The sequence below is a fragment of the Podarcis erhardii genome (assembly GCF_964252035.2).
Source record: "Podarcis erhardii genome assembly, chromosome: 9".
NCBI classification, from domain to species: Eukaryota; Metazoa; Chordata; class Lepidosauria; order Squamata; family Lacertidae; genus Podarcis; species Podarcis erhardii.
In genome coordinates, this window is record NC_138512.1 from 76,731,712 (window position 1) to 76,752,741 (window position 21,030).

At 46.2% G+C, this 21,030-nt stretch overlaps 1 protein-coding gene across 3 annotated transcripts in view; it reads right to left on the reverse strand.

Annotated features, from left to right (window-relative positions):
• Positions 1-286: 286 nt before the first annotated feature.
• The window catches only part of ALMS1 (ALMS1 centrosome and basal body associated protein), a 72,607-nt gene continuing 51,863 nt past the window's right edge, over positions 287-21,030 (reverse strand). For 2 of the 3 annotated variants that reach the window (XM_081876579.1, XM_081876578.1), the window contains exons 13-19: positions 19,975-20,092; positions 17,750-17,986; positions 14,203-14,441; positions 12,125-12,293; positions 9,798-9,861; positions 5,036-5,135; positions 287-382 (exon numbers count right to left, since the gene is read on the reverse strand). In XM_081876579.1, coding sequence (XP_081732705.1) covers positions 338-382; positions 5,036-5,135; positions 9,798-9,861; positions 12,125-12,293; positions 14,203-14,441; positions 17,750-17,986; positions 19,975-20,092 — 972 coding nt within the window. In that variant the 3' untranslated portion in view covers positions 287-337. The remainder of the gene's footprint in view (positions 383-5,035; positions 5,136-9,797; positions 9,862-12,124; positions 12,294-14,202; positions 14,442-17,749; positions 17,987-19,974; positions 20,093-21,030) is intronic. The other variant, XM_081876580.1, reaches the window with a different exon arrangement.

The following is a 21,030-nucleotide window of genomic DNA, read 5'->3' on the forward strand; positions in this document are numbered from 1 at the left end:
TACAAACAAACAAAACCCACTGATTGCATTGTTCTGATAAATTAATTCTAAGCTACTATGATTTCGGAGAGTAAATGCACACTACTAAAAGTCAATTATTTATCGGAAACCTGTTTTTAATCCTCGTGAGATTCAAAATATTTAGAAGCAATCAGATTATGCTAGGAAGGACCCCTCAAAATACTAATTAACATTAATGAAACCTCTTTTGCATAATTGGAAAACCACCCGAGTAATCTATTCACACACTTTTCATTTCAAACAGGGAAGGTGGTGAAATATTCAGTAGGTGTGATAGGTTTTATTGAAATAAAAGGTTGCTTGCTTGTTTTCGACATCACTCCCAAGGTACTTTTCTTCCCAAAATATGGTTGGTGACTTTCTGCGGAGAAAGAAAATGAGAAATCTGTTAGCCTCATCATCAATGCGATGCCATAATGATACCCATGCCGAGAGGGCAAACCTCCTACTGCCATCAAGCATCCGTCCTCTGCCCATCCATCCTGGGCCGTGGAAACGGAAGCCTTGAGAGGACGGGAGAGTGCCAAAAAAAGCTGTAGCACAGGAACTTATGGACGTGACAAGAGCCTGGCTTCCGGTTCAGTCCAAAAGCCCTTCTAGCCCAGCATCCTGCTCTCACAGCGGCTAACTAGATGTCTATGGGAAGGCCTGCAAGCAGGACTTGAAAGCAACAACCCCCCCCCCAATTGTGATTCCTGTGATGGCCTGGGATTTGAACTCAGATGCTGAACCTGAGGGATCCCAGCCTGCACAGGATCCCCCACCTCCAGAACCAGCTGAGCCGGGGCTGGGGCTTGAGCCTGAAGGGTCCTCACCTGTGCTGGATCCTCAGGTGCAGGCACCAGCTGAGTCTGCTCTGGCTCCTGAGGTGATGGAGGACCCATTGCCTGCAGGTGCTCCACTCTCAGCCCCGGCATAGGAAGCTGAGGTTGCCTCTGGGTCCAGTAACCCTCCAGCCTCTCCTGAGCTGCAGAGGCTCAGGGCAGAGAGGTGGAAGGAACTAAGTTCCCACAGAAGGAGTGCTCGCCTCCAGGCCAGGAGAGACGAGTCACTAGAGGATCGGGGCTGCCCTATGCCTCGGGGCAGATAAAAGCCAGCCAGCCCCGGTCCCAAGTTGCTGGAGCAACATTGTTGGTTGCTAGTTCCTGCCTGAACCGTCCTGCTTTCCTGCCGGAGCTCCTGACCCACCCTGGCTCCCTGCTTGCAAGCCTGTTCCTGACTTCACCTGACTTCCTGCCCTGCACCCAGCTTCAGCTACTACGGACTGCCTCCCCGTTGCGCCTTTGACCACGGACGGGACTTGGACCTCGCCTCTCGGGTAACCCACGGGACCAGCACAATTCCCAACAAATTGTATTCAGAAGCATACTGCCTCCGACAGCATGGACAGCCAGCTTTTGGAGTAATTATCAAAGCAGTTAAAACACAGTAAACAAAAAAGGCCAGGGTCCAAAGAGCCATTTTGGCTTGTGCTGCCCTAGAATAATTTGGTTTTTTAAAAAGCTATGAATTGCTGGCCCTCAATGCCATGGTGGGAGGCTGCAGGCTTTGCATCTGTGGCCATTTCATTATGTTTACTGCAGTGCCGCCCTGTGGCGAAAAGTCAAATTCACAACTATATTTCCCCCTGTTTTTCTAACTTTGGTGTTTTACCATGGCTTCCTGAAACAGAATCTTTTTTCGGTGGTGTCAAAAAAAAAAATAGTGCTGCAAAAACGCCTGCTTGATGTTAACATGCAGGGAGTCACCTGCCACATTAAAAGACTAATTCATTGCAAATGTCAGTTCTTAATAAGACGTTCTTATGCCGCTTTACTTTAAACGCATGTTAAAATAAAGGCTGGGGGGGGTGTCTGTTGATAAAGGCTGGTCTTTTTTTATTTACAAAATTCACAGCATGGTTCTGGTGGGTGTAACTCCACTGGATATAGAATATTTTAGTCCATGGCGCACACCTGGTCAGGATTTAGTAATGACTTAATTTAGAGCTTCACCTGCACTCTGTTGTGTTCACTGAGCTTCTGGCTTGTGGGAGGACTTCACGTGCAATGGGAAGAAGCCCATGGGCTTTCCCTAATGTTATATTGCAAACCGCCCTGTGATTATCTTGTAAACTGCATTGTGATCACTGGACAAAGGGCGGCACCGAAATTTATAAATTAATAAGTAAATAAATATTCACAGCACTCTTACATAACGACCTCAATTCTCCCTCCCAAAACCAAACACACACACACACACACACACACACGCAAACTGCAAGGAAAGTTCAATCAGTTCTGCTTTGACATTCTTCCCACTCCACTCCCTGTGCCAGCAGCAGAGGCAAGAAGCTCAACAATGCCGTTTTCATTTTGTTTGTATTAAATCGCAGTGCAAAACTTGCATTTATGGGAGCCCATAACGTGATTTCACAAAAGTGAGGGATTGCCAGCTACCGTGATGCTTACGACGAGCATTTATGGACCTTTTCTGCGTTGCAAATTGCATTTTATGTACGGGAACAGTTAACATGCAGCCGCTTTGCTGAATGGATCATTAAATCCCGGGCCGTGAGAAAAGCTTCCTCCAGGAACCTTGTCCCTACAAGATCCGTTATGGCTTCTTGCCCTCTGAGCTACTTTAGGAATCTACTTGGGTGGAGAAAATGGGGTATCAAATGCCATCAATGCAAACCTATAGGGCAGGTTTCTGTGCGGGTTCTCTGGATGTTGTTGTCCTCCAATTCCCATTGGCCCAGCAGCCAGCATGGCCAATTGACAGGGATGAAGAAAACTGTAATGACAACCGGGGGCCCCACTAGCTTGACACCCCCTGATATAGGAGATCCCAACCCTGCCCCTCCTTCTTTATTTTTAAAATAAATATTCTAACTTCCCTGGCTTTTTTCTGGCCCATGTAGGACCAGTCTGGATAGTTAGCCTTGGTGAAGACTTGATGTTTTCATCCCCCAAAAAGTTTTTGATTTGAGTTTCCACTGAAATGAGGCTGCATTTTAATGTTTTTATGTTGTATTTTAATCTTGTTTTTTAAGCTGTATTTCAATCAATTGTTTTTATATTTGGTGTTAGCCGCCTTGAGCCTGGTCTTGGCTGGGGAGGGCAGCGTATAAATATTATTATTATTATTATTGTTGTTGTTGGTGGTATTATTAATATTAATATTAATAATAATAATATTTTCTATTTAAAGCCTGGAAAGGCTGCAGGATTAGCATGCTGAGGGTCTCCGGTTCAATCTCTGATGACTTCAGTTAAAAGGTAGTAGGACTGGGGGGTTGGGGGGGACTCTCTGCCCCCAAACCCTTAGCAGAGCCACCACATGCCAGAGAAGAGTCGACCAGGTGGACCAATATCCAGATTCCTTGTACTGCAGCTTCAAATGTTTAAAGGCAAAGATGTCGTTCAGTGGTAGAGCACATGTTATAAGAACCAAGTTCAATCCCAGAATCGTTCCAAGGGTTTTAGGTAGGAGTCAGAAAAGGCTTCAGCTGGGGATCTTAAAGAGAGCTGCTACCAGTCAGAGTAGATGGCACTGGTAAAGGTAAAAGGCAAAGGACCCCTGGACGGTTAAGTCCAGTGAAAGGCGACCATGAGGTTGGGGTGCTCATCTTGCTTTCAGGCCGAGGGAGCCGGCATTTGTCCACAGACAGCTTTCCGGGTCATGTGGCCAACAGGACTAAACCGCTTCTGGCGCAACGGAACACCATGACAGAAACCAGAGCGCACGAAAACGGCGTTTACCTTCCCGCTGGAGCGGTACCTATTTATCTACTTGCACTGGTGTGCTTTCGAACTGCTCGGTTGGCAGGAGCTGGGACAGAGGTACGGGAGCTCACCATGTTGCAGGGATTTGAACCGCTGACCTTCTGATCGGCAAGCCCAACAGGCTCAGTGGTTTAGAGCACAGCGCCACCCGCGTCCCTTTATGCAGATGGCACTGACAACTGGTTCAGCTCAGGAGGAAGCAACGGCACATGTTCATGTGCAGAAGACAGGCGTTCCTTATTGCATTGGCACATGGCAGCAGCATACCTGGGCAGTTTCCCTCGCTCTGCCCCTCCCAGGCAACATCACCTTTTAAATGAGTGCTTGATTTGTTGACCCGGGCGGTATATGGAGGGTTGAAAAGTGTGGTCGCCGGGGATAAATCAGGGCACTGCAAGAGAGCCTCTTGTCTGCCAAAACTCCCGTTTCCCCACTGAAAAACTGAATCAGGTGAAGTCTGAACATAGGAAGAGCCTGCGGCCCCCCTGGATCTCACAGTGGCCCCCAGAACAAGAGCACTCTTCCTTCCAAGAAATTTGCTGTGGCTGCTTTTGGCGTCTCTACAGATTTTAGGGACTGGGGCAGGGGGAAGGTCGTCATATTTGATGCATGGAGCTAATCTGGGCAGCAAGGCAAGTACCGTATTTTTCGCTCTATAAGACGCACCAGACCATAAGACGCACCTAGGTTTTGGAGGAGGAAAACAAGAAAAAATAATATTCTGAATCTCAGAAGCCAGAACAGCAAGAGGGATCGCTGCGCAGCTATCCCTCTTGCTGTTCTGGCTTCTGGGATAGCTGCGCAGCCTGTATTCGCCCCATAAGACGCACACACATTTCCCCTTACTTTTTGGGAGGGAAAAAGTGAGTCTCATAGAGCAAAAAATACGGTACTTTAGATGGAAACTGCAGGAAACATTTCATTGTGACCATCTGATCACTGGGGAAATTCTGCTTATCCCAATGCAATGAACTTCCTCAACTCTCTCGCTCTCCAAAGGACACTCAGAGAAGACTGTGTTGTTGTGTAAACAAGGGGGGGCTGGGAGAAAGTATCTCAGCAGTACAATGAGTTACTATGACTTTACGGAATTGTATTAATTGTCTTGCAGCTGTTGTTTGCTTTATTTATATGCTACTGTGATTGACTGTTGTTTTAATTCTACTGTGATTAACGTGTGCCGCTTTGAGCTCGACATTAGCTGTTGGAAGAGCAGTACGAGTATTAAACCAAATCAAAGCACCTACCATTTTATAAAGCTGAGCCTTCAAGCGATTTGTAGAATAGTCGGATTTTCTCTTTTCTTCTTCCCGTCTTTTTCGTACCTCAGGCAGCTGCTCATAGATGCTAAGAGAGCAAAAATAAAATGAAGGGATTACTCTAAAGAAATTGCTCCCAAATGAATCAGCCATTGCCCTGCTGAGTGAGTGCAGGGTTATGTGGAGAAGCAAGAGGGAGCTTAAAAGAGCCAAGGTGATCTCTTTGGTACCTGGGGCCGAAACACAGACCTGACCTGCTGGATATCAGGTGATCTGCTGAAGCCTATAATTGATTAAAAGACTCTTTTGAGCCTGACTGCTCTTCTTTCAGTTACTCCCTTTGGCCAGCACCAGGCTGAAAGCTTTTCTGACAAATCCCAGATTCAGGATCTGCTGTGGGCTCAAACTGCAAAAACTGACCTCTCTCTGTTGTGGTTTTCTTGCTAGCCTCACAGAAACAAGACACTAAGCATATGGCCAAGAAGAGTGGCAATTCTGCTCTAAGAAACGACCCCAGACCATTCTACAGAATTCCCTTTTTGGCTCATTTACTGTAAAATAAGCACCAGAAATCAGGGCTGTAACAGGATTGAAACCTAGATTTACAGGATTTCTAGCCAGGGACTGGACCTGAACTGCCATACTCCACCCACAAAAGCTGAACATTTCAAAAAGTGTTGGTTTTTAATCAGGATGGACAAGGTTCCTAAACCCATGGACCTGTTGGGATGAGTCCAGGGAGACAGGGGCATTTGGCAGGCCCCCAGCTGGCTCCAGCCACCGGGCAGCAGCCAGGCAAACTCCGGTTCCCAGAACAGCATCAATCAGCAACTCGAGCCTCCGATACGTTCAGAAGCTGAGCATGCTCTTATCAGCAGAGTAAGTAAATTTTCACAACGGAAGTGGTGGACAGAGATGTGTAAGCATTATTTACAACCTAGCAGTTCAAAAGCACGTCAAAGTACAAGTAGATAAATAGGTACCGCTCCGGTGGGAAGGTAAACGGCGTTTCCGTGCACTGCTCTGGTTTCGCCAGAAGCAGCTTAGTCATGCTGGCCACATGACCCGGAAGCTGTACGCCGGCTCCCTTGGCCAATAAAGCGAGATGAGTGCCGCAACCCCAGAGTCGTCCGTGACTGGACCTAATGCTCAGGGGTCCCTTTACCTTTATTCAGCATAGTTCAGGAACAAAGGAAAAACATGTCTGCTTCCCTTCGTGTCCAGCAAAACAGCAGTATAGGCAAAAGCAATATACAAATGGAAGTTCCCAGCAGACTTGTGCTGGAAGTAAACAGGCATGTGACACACAAGAGGCATGCCTGTTCCTTTTAAGGTGGAACAGAACTATATCCTACAGGGCCCCATAAAGACAGCTGACAGCTATGGTTGCTTCACAGGTTTCTAGCAACAGCCAGGATCCCAGCTGTTAGAGGAGAGCTGTTAGCAGCTGTCCAGTGGGAGCCAGGAGTCAGCAGTCAAGGTGGAGGGCAGACCTGGGAGGACAAGCCAAGGAGTCAAAGCTAGGAAAGGTTTACTGTTGCCCAGACAAATTCCCAGCCTTTCCCAGAAAGCTTTTATAGTTTGTCCTAGTGAGAAGATGCTCTAAGTCAGAGAGAGCCCTGGTGGTTCATCGCATGGGACAGATGTGCACAGCGAGCTGTGCTTCAAGCTCCGACATCTCCCAAGGCCCCCTGCCCAAGAGAAAGGAGTGACGGCAAGGAACGTGGTAAAGATTGCAGGAAAAGCAAAATGATGGTTGAACGGTTGCAAAAGCAGAATAAAGAGTAATTATGCTTACGCAGGAGAACGGCTGTGAATCACTCCCAGCGCGTTCCTTAAAATACACCCCCCGATTCCCAGCTCCAAAAATGAAGTATCTATCAAATCCCCTTTAGCAGTTAAAGGAATGAGCTTGTTAGAAAGAAAGAAGAGTTATCTGCTTGAACATTCCCTGGGGGGGATCTGATAAATATTGCAGAGAAGAGTAAAACAAACAGCTCATTTGGAATAAAGACAGGATGTGTCCCTCGGTGATTGCGTTCTCACCGCTTCATCTGTCCCCACAATCCAGTAACCCGATCCTCTGTCTGATCCCTCCCTCCTATGCACATAATACATATTTGGAAAACTGCCATTAATAAACAAACAAAGTCAAAGCCAGTTTACTGCGGAACAGAAGATCAGGCTTTACAACATACCATAAACAAATCCCTATTCTTTAGGCATTAAAATACCCTGGCTAAAAATGTATGTATAGCCAAAGCTAGAAAGATTTCTGTTCCTGTAACTCTTGTTCCCACAGGAGAGATATCCAGAGCTGGCCTAACTGAAGAACAAGGCAAGATGTGTGCCCCAGGGAGATAATTTAGGGTGCCATTAAAGATTAAGAGATAGGTCTTACCTAGTGATGAGGTGAGAATATTCTCCAGAAAATATTCTCGAGAATGAGAATATTCTCTGCTAGAAAATTCTCCAGAGAATATTCTCCACAAACTGTAAATTCTAATGTAAGAACCAGTTTTACAACCCACATTTTAAAAAATCTAGTAAATAAGTCAAGCTGTGATATTGCCAGGGTAAGAAATGAATAATGTTTGAGGAGTCAATATAAATTTATAAACATTTGAGACTTGTTACTTAAAGCCTATTTTTTTAAAATAAATTTCTTTCTTGTGACAATTTATCAGTTCTAATTTAAATACCTGGGACGCGGGTGGCGCTGTGGGTAAAACCTCAGCGCCTAGGACTTGCCGATCGCATGGTCGGCGGTTCGACTCCCCGCGGCGGGGTGCGCTCCCGTCGTTCGGTCCCAGCGCCTGCCAACCTAGCAGTTCGAAAGCACCCCCGGGTGCAAGTAGATAAATAGGGACCGCTTACCAGCGGGAAGGTAAACGGTGTTCCGTGTGCTGCGCTGGCTCGCCAGATGCAGCTTTGTCACGCTGGCCACGTGACCCGGAAGTGTCTTCGGACAGCGCTGGCTCCCGGCCTCTAGAGTGAGATGAGCGCACAACCCTAGAGTCTGCCAAGACTGGCCCGTACGGGCAGGGGTACCTTTACCTTTACTTTAAATACGTTGTGTGTGGCCTTACTTGTCTAAGCAGATAGTACTTTGCATTTCTGATGTTATGAAACTTGTCATTACTGATTATTTGTGTTTTATTTTCTGGAAATAATAGCCTTTGTTTTAAACTTTATATTGATTTTATTAGCGTTGCACTGAAAATACTATTCAATGTAGATATGCTTATTAAAAGAACGTACTCATGTAGTGGACCTGAGGTGTTTTTTTAATATTCCTTTTACTTTAAAAGCTACATTTCATACATACACAACATAATTAGAATTCAAAGTTGATGGTAAATATACAGGTTAGTGGCAGGCTTAGTGATTAACCTGAGTCATTCACATTGAATTTTCAATTTCAAGTTTGGTGCAAAAAATCAAAGAATGTGAATTCACTGCATTGCCCCATTGAGTAAAAGTATCTGTACAGTTTTTGGTTGCCAGCTGAACAAGTCTCCCCATGAATATACATGTATATTAAGTAATGTCATTTTCAATGCATTAAAATGAATATTCTCCTAATTTAAATGAAAATTCGCTAATATTCTCATTAATCGAGAACATTCTCCAAAAGATTATTCTCGAGAATTTAACATCACTAGTCTTACCCATGGTGCACAATCCAGCAGAAAGGTGTTTTACACATCTCCTGTTCATTTCAAGATAGCCTGTGAGCAGCTCTAATGGACTAAGCCAAAGGCCCATCTAGGCCAGTAAGCAAACAGATGCCTTTGGGAACCCCACAAAGAGGACCCGGACCCCAGCACTCTCCCCACATGCAATTTCTAGCAACTGGTATTCAGAAGCACCCTGCCTCCAACAGTGGAGCTAAACCAGGCAAAGGGAAACTCGGCCTGTCGTGAATCTTCCAACAATCAGCTTCATTGGATGCACTCAGATTCTATTATTATTAACTGTCCTTTGGTACGGTAAAGGTAAAGGGACCCCTGACCATTAGGTCCAGTCGTGGCCGACTCTGGGGTTACGGTGCTCATCTCCCTTTACTGGCCGAGGGAGCCGGCGTACAGCTTCCGGGTCATGTGGCCAGCATGACTAAGCCGGTTCTGGTGAAACCAGAGCAGCGCATGGAAACGCCATTTACCTTCCCGCCAGAGTGGTACCTATTTATCTACTTGCACTTTGATGTGCTTTCGAACTGCTAGGTTGGCAGGAGCAGGGACTGAGCAATGGGAGCTCACCCCATCGCAGGGATTCGAACCGCCGAACTTCTGATCGGCAAGTCCTAGGCTCTGTGATTTAACCCATAGCGCCACCCACATCCCTTGTCCTTTGGTATCAATCAGAAAATTTGTCTACTATACTGCTTACCCATAACACTTCTCCAAGACCCTCCTTTTCCATCACAGCGAGGGAGCTGTCATCCTGGGAGCGGGATGTAGCTCTCATGAACCCAAAGGCCCCATCCATCAACCTCTCTGCCTCTTTTAACTTCTCCAGGCCAGCCACTTTCACCTCCAGGGAATGACATTTCTGCTGGGTTGTGCCCCACATAAATTAGGGGTGGAGAAATTATGTGCATTGGATTTTCAGGCCCCAATATCTACGGCCAATCTTGTGCCTTGTTCATTTTCTAATTTGCATTAGAAAATAAATATATGAGGTTTATCCATATTTTTCCATATGCAAAAATATAACAGGGTTGTCCTCCAATCAAAAGCAGCCTTACCGTTTTGATCTCTGAACCATTTCATTCTTGGAAATTGCTCTTCTCTTCTGCATAGCCCTGTAGTCTAAGCAAAGCAGGAAAAATGATGAGTACAGCACAATTCAAAACGTTAATGCGCCAGACAACCGATGTTCTCATCCTACAAGATGCTGTGCCAAGATAGAAACTCGTAAGATCTGGTGATGCTAAGAGTGGGCCATGGGAGAGACATGAGTCCTCAGAAACAAGGTCTTGTGCAGGGGTCAGCAAGGTTTACCCTGCCTGGGCTGGTTCACTCCTGCGGAGATCACTCCATGGGCTGGATTGCGTCTGCGCAGACGCGATTTTCAGCGCCGCGGAAGCGGATCACCGCTCTGCGCTGGTTTAGCGCAGTGCGCGGGGACTCACCAAGTGGGCAGCTCGGTTCAGGAGCGGCTTGTGGGCTGTTTAAACGACCCCGTGGGCCGGTTGTGGCCCACGGGACACAGGTTGCCAACCTCTGGTCTTGTGCTTCATCCTCTGATGTAAAGACCATTGTGCCAATCTGACCAGGAGATGGGGGCTCCTCCCTCCTGACCCGTTTTGGACCACAGAAGCCGTAGAGGGTCAGGTTTCAAGTGCTGGTTTTGACCTTTAAAGCCCTTTGTAGCTTAGGGCCCTCGTATTTATGGGACTGCCTTTCCTGGTCTGCCCCACAGAGGGACCTTAAGGTCCCTGAATAATCATAGTTTAGAGGTCCTGGGCCCTAAGGAAGTCAGATTATCCTCCACCAGGGCCAGGGTCTTCTCAGTGATGGCTCCGACCTGGTGGAATGATCTTGGTGGTTTGTTGTTGTTTTTTAAAAACTACTACTATAATACAAATACATACATACACACCTACACACACAGACACCTCTCACAATTTTGCAACTAAGTAAAATTAGCATACCATGGGCAAATGGAGCAAAAATGGCACTTGCTCTAGCTTTGCTGCTTTTCTAACACCCTTTGCCACCGCAAGAATGTGCTTTGCTAAAGAAAGAAAAATCCATGGCAACAATCATCTATGAACAGCCACTCTGCAGAAAAATGGCCATGCAATACTCAGTCACAGGTTGAATCTATTTTTAGTTGTTTGGGGTTAAAACAGGGCAGCTCTGCAAGCCTACAGCACACTGCCCATTAGCCTTTTCTGAATATAAAACTGGCTATTTACGCCAAGCCGTTCCCTACAGAGAGACACGACATGTGTCCATCATTACTGCTAGGCAAATATATGACAGCCTTAATCCAAAGATGTGATATAACTGTACAGGAGCGAGCGGCGCACACAGAGACTGGCTGCTTGCTGTTTCTGCTATGGCAGTTTCCACTGCCAAATGTAAGGAAAGTCTTGCTGGATGAGGCCAGCGGCCCATCTAGTCTAGCATCCTGTTATCACAGTGACGAACCAGATGACGCAATGGGAAGGCCACAGCCCTCTCTGCACTTGTGATTCCCAATAACTGGAATGCATAGTGTGATAGGAACTTTGAGGTCTTAGATATATGTTAAATGTTCATAAGTGTACCAACCAAGCACATACATAGATCAGCACAGGAAGACCAACCTGAAACCATTTTGATTTTCAAACTGTCCCAAACTGACCAAATGTTTTCTCTGTAAGGTCAAAGGAAAATGGAAAAGCCTCCCCATTGTCTTTTCCTTCACAAATCCTGTCTTAAGGGTATGTCTGTGTTTGAATAGGGTGTGAGCCTGTGACCTGGTCCAGGAACTAAGTATTTATCACTACAAAAGACTGGCCAGGCTCCCCAGGCAATCCAGTCAAGTAACCTGGCAAACAGGAGATAAACAACAAAAGGAGAAAACAACATTCAAATTTCTGTTTTAAGGCCGCCTTTTCTGTGATGTAGGTATGATGTATCTGAGGGGTGGTCTTAGGTTACACCCCTTCTGTGATGTATGTATGATGTTTCTGGGGGTGGTCTTGATCTACAGGGTGGGAATTTCAAAAGTCCACATAAGGCCCTGTGCGCCATTTTTCTGGGTTCCTCCTCTCTCCTGCGGGTGAGGGGAGCACCCTGTTGCAACAGATCAATAAAGATCAAGCTTACTAGCTGCTTTGCTTCTCAATATTCTCTGGTTGGCCTCTGTTATTCTCTCCTACCAATAGGGAACCTATGTAAGGACTCTATATGGGCTCTTGGATACCCCATAAGGGAAAAGGGCAATTTTTGTTTACAACCATAGGGAGCTTAGAGAGACAAGCTGCTTGCCTCTTCAGCCGCAAAGGCCTTGCCCAGCTTCTCCCAGACACATAACACCCCTCCTTTGACATGTGACCCATGTCTGTAATAAGGAAGGCACCTCTGTTAGGAAGATGGAAACTTCTTCTGTCTTCACGAGCATTAAATAATAATTCTCTCTCGCCCTGGAGCATGCTCTGCAATTTCCTTTCTTCCATTATTAGCTTGAGGCGCTTCACACGCTCCCCGGAGCTGGAGATGAAATCAGGACGGTGCAGTGCTAGAGACTCCTGAGTTGGAAAACAAAAATAAGAGCTGCTTCAGAAGCTCCACTTAAGGCTGAGGAAATGTCAAAAATAGCTAACCCCATTAACAAAGCACTGAAAGCATGCCTCAGAAGAAGAGAATTATTCACGCAATGTACAGAATATTGCATCTACAAAAGGCGAAGAGATCTCTCTGTGGGTCTTGTTAACAAATGCTTTGATCTTGGACAACCAATTGGAAAGATACCAGGCTGGGAATAAGCGTAGCTACATTTTTGTAAAAGGGATAAGTACTTAAGCTTAAACAAGCTGGTTGGAGTGTGCACATGGGACAAAAAAAACTCTCCGTGCAATGAGGGAGGCCTCTCGGTGACTGTAAATGAAATGGATACATGGGGAAATTAACACGGTTCAATATTAGTCTTGGGGAGGAGGCTTCACAAGAGCCTGCTGGCTGCCAGATCTGCCAAAGCGCAATGGAAGCAGGATGAGAGCGCTTCCCCCATCCTCACAACCCCCTTGCCATCAGAAGCGTAATGTCAAGCGCAGGAAGCGTGAGAACTGTTCGATTTGGACTGGAATTTGAAGGCAGGGATAAGCTGGCGAATGCAGACAAACAGCTTTACATCTCCCCTATTCTATCATCTGAACCAATGGGGACTGTGCAAACCCCACCTGCCCAGCAGTTGCTAGCACCATCCTTTCCCTGCTGGCGCATGCCATGTTTACGCTAAAGAATGATGGGCCCCAGCCGGCAGAAAAGACCGGCCCTCGGAGCCATTAGAGTTAGAATAAGGGTAGAACGGAAGGCAAAGTAGGTTCTATTCCAGTGGTTCTCAACCTGTGGGTCCCCAGATGTTGTTGGACTACAACTCCCATCACCCCTGAGCTCTGGCCTTGCTAGCTAGGGGAGATGGGAGTTGCGTGGTGATTCCCACCTCCCGCCAGTTGGAATAAATAAGACACAGGACACCATTATTTTAGGTTAATGGGCAAAAATTGGCCACAACTTTATTGGTTGCAGGTAGAGCAGTATTGGCTTTAGGCACTGGTCCTATCAGACTATCCGGCTTCAGCCTGTTAGCAGGAAAACCGGAAAGTGTTAACACCAGCAGGGGGAGCCCTGCTGATGCACATCACTAGGAACTCCACCAGGGGTCACCGCTCGGGGGCGTGCTTTAGGCCCTGGCCTCCATAGGTTTCGGACGAGGCAACGCCCCCCGGAATCCTTTACCGGACTACCCTTAATTATTTGGGGGAAGGGATGGCGCTCCTCCCCCCCAACACATCTACATAATAATACCCCTATCAATGCCTAACTGCCATAACCAAGACATGTTGTGATGATTTGCTACGAGGTAGGTGAAAAACCATATGGCCAGTGCCAATTCGCCAAGTGGAAAAAATTCCTACCAGGCCCCTTAACGGCAACCAACTGAAGTCCATAGCAAGATCAGAAGGGAAACCTAGAGAGTGGGTGCGAGGGTGGGAAACCGAATCTGCTGTGAGGACAAAAAGGGGAGATCCCGGGGCCGCGCCAGCCTTAAATGAACCAGGCCACAGCCCTGGAGCCAGCCGATTGGCTGGCTCAGGGGCTGACACGGCCCGAGGTTTCCCCAGGTCAGCCCCGCACGATTGTTGGGGGCATGGGCCCGCAACACCACCTCCTCCTTATGGTGGAAGTGGCTTTGTAGTCCAACAACATCTGGGGAGCAACAGATTGAGAAAGGCTCTTCTGTTCTATTCTATTCCTGCCCAGCCCTTACATATTTTAAAGACGGAAGGGGACGAGACAGACACATAGATACACACAGAGGCACACATGCTGCTTCTGTTAAACTGATGGGTGGCTCAGCTCATTTGACAACCAAAGCACTCGCAAACAGGACAGCCAAAGCCAGGCAAGGAGTCCAAGGCAGAGCCTGGATTTTACCTGCAGTGTCATTTTCACAAAAGGTGGGGGCGGCTTATTCTCAACGTCTCTCGGTGGAGCCATCAGACGCACCTGCAGCTCGCTGTGATCCTCCTGCCAGTTTTTCTCCCGGAGGGGCTCTCGCCAGGGCTTCGGGTCGGCTTCAAACCAAGAAGGACCAGGATCAGAAACGTAGCTGGATCCACTTCCCTTTTTGAAGTCAGGTTTCAAATCCTTTGCCGAAACAAACCAGGAAACTCCTGGGGCAGGGGAAAGAAAAATGCTTTAAAAAAAGGAACGTGGTGCAAACTGTTCATCCCGGCGGCAGTTCACTTATAAAAGACAGGAAGGCACAAAAACAGGGGGCTGCCTCCGCCATTGCCCCCTTTTGCTCTGGGCTGTCCTCTGCAACTGTAAAGGGTCCAGGACGATGCTCAGAGCAGACATAGGCATATCACAGTTGCATATATAATGTATGCCACTCCCCAAATTTAGAGATTTGGCAAAGATAAAATGGCACAGAACAAAGAGTGAAGAAGCATGGAAGCAGCAAACAATCCCGGAGAGGAAGTCAACATTTTAGTACAGTGGTACCTCGGGTTAAGAACTTAATTCGTTCCAGAGGTCCGTTCCTAACCTTGAAACGGTTCTTAACCTGAGGCATGCTTTTGGTAATGGGGCCTCCTGCTGCCGCTGGTGAGCGATTTCCATTATTATCCTGGGGCAAAGTTCTTAACTTGGAGCAACCACTTCCTGGTTAGCAGAGTTTGTAACCCGAAGCGTCTGTAACCACTGTACATTAAATGCTCTGCACTCTTACCAGGCCTTTGCAAAACTGTTGGTTGATTTAAAAAGAGATGGAAAAGTATAGCAAATCATTATTAATTGTGGATTATTATCAACAGATCTCATTTTGCTTCGGGGTTCAGCATTTGTTTTCTTTGTTGAGAGAATCCTTGGGGGAAAACATAAGATATGTGCATGGGGGGGGGGGGGAGAGATGGCAAAGAGAATCCTTGGGCTTCTGGCTCTTGTGTCACAGCAGCTTACTGGGAGGGAAAGGGGGTTGGGGGTTGTCGCTGTGCAGACACACTGGCAGAGGAAACCCAGTGCCCCCACTAGTATGCCCCCACAGTGATGAACCCCCGCCCCCGCCATCTCTCTCCCTAGAAGCCACAGTGACCAGAGACCCCTGAATTGCATGCTGGTTTTTGAAGTACCATATAGTCATTCTTTCCTCTTGCATCTGAGAATCTTCCCCTCCCTTCTTTATACCACCAAAAACAAGGACTGGGCTATGATTTGCATTGTCTAAAACCAGTAGTAATAAGAAATAAATAAAAAAAAACCAACAAGGTATGGAAAAGTAAATACAAAGGGTATTGGATTTACTGTCAGCGTGCGGTCAAAGCTGAGGAACAAATATTTTCCCCTCATGCAGTGTTTGTTTAAAACATCTTGCTCTGTATAGTTTTAATCAGTCTGCTATTTCATAGCTTTAGGAGACAGATAGCAGAAAATCCCCAGATCTCCAGATGATGAAACGAAATCTGTTTGCTTCTGGTCCAAATTTATTAGCACGTTTAAAGCCTTAAATTGTTCGGGGTGTCTGAAGGCCTGTCTTCTGTACTGCAGCCACCAGGTGAGGACCTGCTGCATGCCCTGCCTTTGAAGGTGCAGAGGACAAGGGCACAGGATTGGGCCTCCTCCATGGAAGCACCCAGGCTGTTGGAATTCACTGGCCCAGGTGGTTTGGCAGGGGGTATTTTGGTAACCAATTAAACCAACTTTCGAGGGCTGCACTCTCTCCCTGATTTTATTTTTGTAGGTTTTGCTGCTGAATTATTTTCTGTTTTAGTCTTCATTGTTCTAATATGATATGATGTTTCCATGTTTTACCTGCAGCGCTGACAGCCCTTTCAAAGATGTGGGGTGTGAATTATGATTGCATAAACAAAACAAAATAAGAGCAGCCTGTGGCGGAGTAATATGGAACCCTTTTTCTTCCTGGCCTGTGCCTAAGATATTGTGTTGCGCTAAACAAGTTTAAGACAGTGGTAGGAGCAGCATCTGGGTCAGCCTGACTGCACAAGAAAACCAAGCAGGAGATCTGGGGTTGGGGTGGGTACTCCCAAGAGATGCCTCTGGGGAAGTGAGCCTCAGAATCTCTTGGAATTTGAAGCTGAGCTGCACTTCCTGGATTAAGCAAGGCAGGGGCCCTCCAAACCCCCCCCCGCTCCCCGGGATTATGCAAATTGCAGCGCAACATCATCTGGCAGGCCACAGTTTCCTTGCCCCTGGATTAAGCAATGCAATCTACCTGATTTTGGGTAGTTTTGAAACCAAGAGTGTTTTGGAGATGAACATATGAACTAGGATCCCGCAAGTGATATAAATAGAAAAGAATGTAAACTTTTTTTATATGCAGTAACAGCAGCTAGAATATTATTAGCCCAGAAATGGAAGCAAGAAGAACTGCCGACGAATGAAGAATGGAGAATGAAGTTGATGGACTATGCAGAATTAGATAAATGAACAGGAAGGATCCAAAACCGATGGGACCAGAGATTTACCGAAGACTGGAGTAAATTTATGATCTATATGAAAAGTATTTGTGATGAACAAACGACGTTTGTAGGTTTGCAAAAAGTTCTGTGAGAAGTATTGTTAGAAATATTGTAAAACTGGAGAAGGCGAGATGACAGATTAAAAGAGGTAAAGACAGTATAAAATTAAGTAATGCATAAAAAGTGATTAAGAGGGAAGATCATCGGAGGTGCTGATGGAAGTTCAAAAAGAATGTATTTGTTATAATATGTGGGGTATGTTTTATAATTTGTATGCTAAAATTAATTAAAAATGTATTTTTTAAAAAATCATATGAACTAGGATCCCATACACCCCATATTGTATTTACTTACAGTGGTACCTCTGGATGCGAACAGGATCCGTTCCCGAGACCCGTTCGCATCCTGAAGCGAATGCAACCCACATCTGAGCGTGCACCGGTCACGATTCGCCGCTTCCGCGCATGCGTGTGACATCGTTTTGAGTGTCTGCGCATGCGCGAGCGGCGAAACCCGGAAGTAACATTACTTCCGGGTCACCACGGAGCGCAACCCGAAAGTGCTCAACCCGAAGCTACTTCAACCCAAGGTATGATAACCTGGAATTCTCATTTATTATTTGCTTATGGCCACATCCTAGAGGCAGGCTGAAGCAGACTCACCTGCCTTCGTCCTGCCCCGAGGCTCTCTGTCAGCACTGTCTGACTCCCCATCCCTAGTGGAAGCAAAGATTCATTCCGTGGACAGCCGTGAACGAGCCTATCAACAGGGGCAGGACAGGGAAATCGGCTACAGGAGAAACAGTAGCACATGTAACTCCCTATCAATCTATTGGTGTGTGGGTACAATGGTGCGTTTTACAGCCACCTTTGATTTGTTATGATGTGTGTGCTCTACGCGCAGCTAACTGTTGGTTTTTATGGCACCACAGCAACAACAGACAAAAGTCTGGAGGACCGTGTGAGTCCTCATTCACAAAAGATGCAATGCTTGTCAGAGACCTTGCCGCCACCGTGGCTTGTTCCTCCTCGGCTTTTTTTCTGCCAGAAGCCTGCCATGCTGCCTCCTCTGCTTGCCCTTGCTTTCCAGAAGGAACCCATCCAGCTGAGCAAATTCGCCCTCCGTCCCACTCTCGGGATCTTCCCGCAGCCTCGCCTGGCTGGGTGTCGGAGTGGGGAAAGTCAGGCCGACGTCTCGGGTGTGCTTCTTGGTTGCGCTGTTCACAATCTCAAAGTCTCCTGGGGTTCAAAAGAAAGGGATTTGATACTGGTATGTTCTAAACAGGTTTTATGCATGTATATATAGCTTTAATTCTATTGGTGTTTTAATTGTATTTTAACAATTGATTTTTCTATGTTTACCACAGAGAGCCACACATTGCAAACTGATTATGAGCTAGGCTTGACACGGTCTGCTCTAGACACATTAACAAATATGCACATTTTTGTTATTAGTAATTAGCCAAATTTGAAACTTGCTTACATGAATGGATGGATGCCAAGTCACAGCTGGCATACAGACTGAATCTTAACTCTGCTTTTTTATATATTCTGGAATTAGATCCACATCTGAAACCTGCTCAAAGTTATTTTAAAAAAAAACAAGATATGAAAAGCAAAGATCCTGACTTCTTTTTTTACTTTCCTCTTGGTTTCCGAGTCTTTAAAAATATGAGTCTTTGAAAATATGAGAAATATACAGTATTTTTGGACAGAAACTGGAATGTCCAGGACTTGCAGAAAGGGAGAAGATGACAGCAACATCTCCTTCCTTGGTAGTTTGAAGGATGCTCAAGCATCAATGAACAGTTCAAAGAGCTATGGCAGAATGAAGAATGACACACACACACACACACACAGAAAAATTATCAGATATAGTAGCCTAGCTACAGGATTTATTACTTCCATGTATTGATTTTGTCACGTGTGCCCCCATGTTCATTTTCTGAATATACATACTTGCTTTCTCCCCAATATTCTTTAGTCTGTTGAACAAGAAGCCCTGACAGAGCCTGGGTCCAATCACTGAACATGTTGCTAAAACCACACAATGGGATCAGAAATTTCAGAAGACCCTTCTAACTCATTTTTCAACCTTCACGGGCATGAGAACAGAATCCTAGACTAGGTGAAGCGCTGGCCTGATGCAGCAGAGGACTCCATATCTTAACAGGGAGAAGCTTGATTTAACCCAGGGATCAGCAAACTTTTTCAGCAGGGCACCGGTCCACTGTCCCTCAGACCTTGTGGGGTGCCGGACTATATTTTGGAGAGGAGGAAATGAACAAATTCCTATGCCCCACAAATAACCCAGAGATGCATTTTAAATAAAATGACACATTCTACTCATGTAAAAACAGCAGGCAGGCCCCACAAATAACCCAGAGATGCATTTTAAATAAAAGGACACATTCTACTCATGTAAAAACACGCTGATACCTGGACTGTCTGTGGACTGGATTTAGAAGGCAATTGGGCCGGATCCGGACCCCGGGCCTTCGTTTGCCTACCCATGATTTAACCGAACAAAAACACCAAGAATCATGCCTGCCTTATGCAATGTGGAATTCCTGCATCCCCCTCCCTGCCTCAGAGAAGGAGGGCTGGAGCACATGTCCTCTTAGGTCCCCTCCAACTCTAAAACTCCTCATTCTGCCAATAATGTACAGACCTGCAGAAAACTGGAGGTTGTGCATGGCTCCAGTTTCAATGGTAGGTGAGGACAGTACACGGTTGTATATAACTGGCCTCCGTTTTTAGATAAGTATTGTCCCAGAACAGAAATCACACAACAAATAAGAGCAACATTCACATCATCAAATAAGGAGTGAAGCTCCAACCGTCTGAGCAAGAGAACTGGCATTTATTTGCAGTAGTGAGAAAGTTTACAACTGTGCTTGCAAGTGGGGAAAATACCACACAGAACAAGTCAGTTCTCTGACCCAAGATTTATTACGAGGCCAGAGTCAAGAAATCCCAGAGTACCAACAAAGGAATTACCTGCTAGCATCAAAGAAGCCAGTGGAGGAAAGGGGAGTGCCATTTCAGCGGAGTTCAGCTTGTTATCCATTTTTTGAAAGGATCTGAGCTGCAAAGATGTGCAGGCAGAGAAAGCTCTGCAAGCACACCTGGCTGACTGAAGTAAGAGCGAGGGACTCTGAAGAGGATCACAACAAAAAGGCAAGAGCGCAGACATGAAGGCAAGAGTCGGGATGAGAGCTGCTCACCTGCCTGGACAGCCTTGTTCAACATCCGCCTGCTCCGTTTGCTACTGAGAGCAGGGCTTGGTCCAAGGGAAGTGCTGATGGTAGAAACGGAATCCGAAGAAATGAAAGAGTCCGTTGCCTAAAGGAAAGAATCAGGCAGATGCATAAAGGTCTCAGAGGACTGCAAGTTTGTTTGTCAGTGTTTGGAAAGGAATCAAATCAGCCAGTCTCTCTCTCTCTCTCTCTCTCTCTCTCACACACACACACACAGCACCACCTTGGTTCTGAAAAATAAGCCAGCTAGCTTTTTAGAACACAATGTCCACATCCAGTTCCTTCAGAAATCGTCACTTCCGTGGTCATGAGGATGGGGCAATTATTCCCCCCCGTTCATGGCTTTCAGCTTGGATGAATGTAAGTTGCTTGGTGGGGAAGTATGGAAGGAAATTTACTGGTTGCCATCTGGGGTGAGACCCCAATATAAGAAATCACTTTGGCATATAAATTAGCAACAACAGGGGACATGATGCCCCCCGCTTCATTATGTCACATCCCCATCTATATTATGAAGTAGGACAGGATTATTATTATTATTACAATTATTATTATTATTATTACTACTACTACTACTGCTACTGCTACTACAATCGTACCGCGGGTTAAGGACACTTTGGGTTCAATCTTTTCAGGTTCCGTCCAGCGGCAACCTGGAAAGGGTTACTTCCAGGTTTCGCCGCTCACGCATGTGCAGACGCTCAAAACGATGTCATGCGCAGATGCAGCGAATCGCGACCCGCACACACGCAGATTGCGTTATGTTCAGGTTGTGAACGGGGCTCTGGAACGGATCCCATTCGCAACCAGAGGTACCACTGTACTGAAATTTGTATGCCACCCTTTGTTCCGAGATATCAAGATGAATCACAGCATGAAAACACAGAATAAAACCACAAAGTACATAATAAAAACAAGAACAAAAACAAAACAAAACAAAACAAAACAGCCCATTCCCACAAAAACATTTAAAAGGACATGGGCTGTTAATCAGCCAAAGGCCTGGTTGGAACGTTTTTGCCC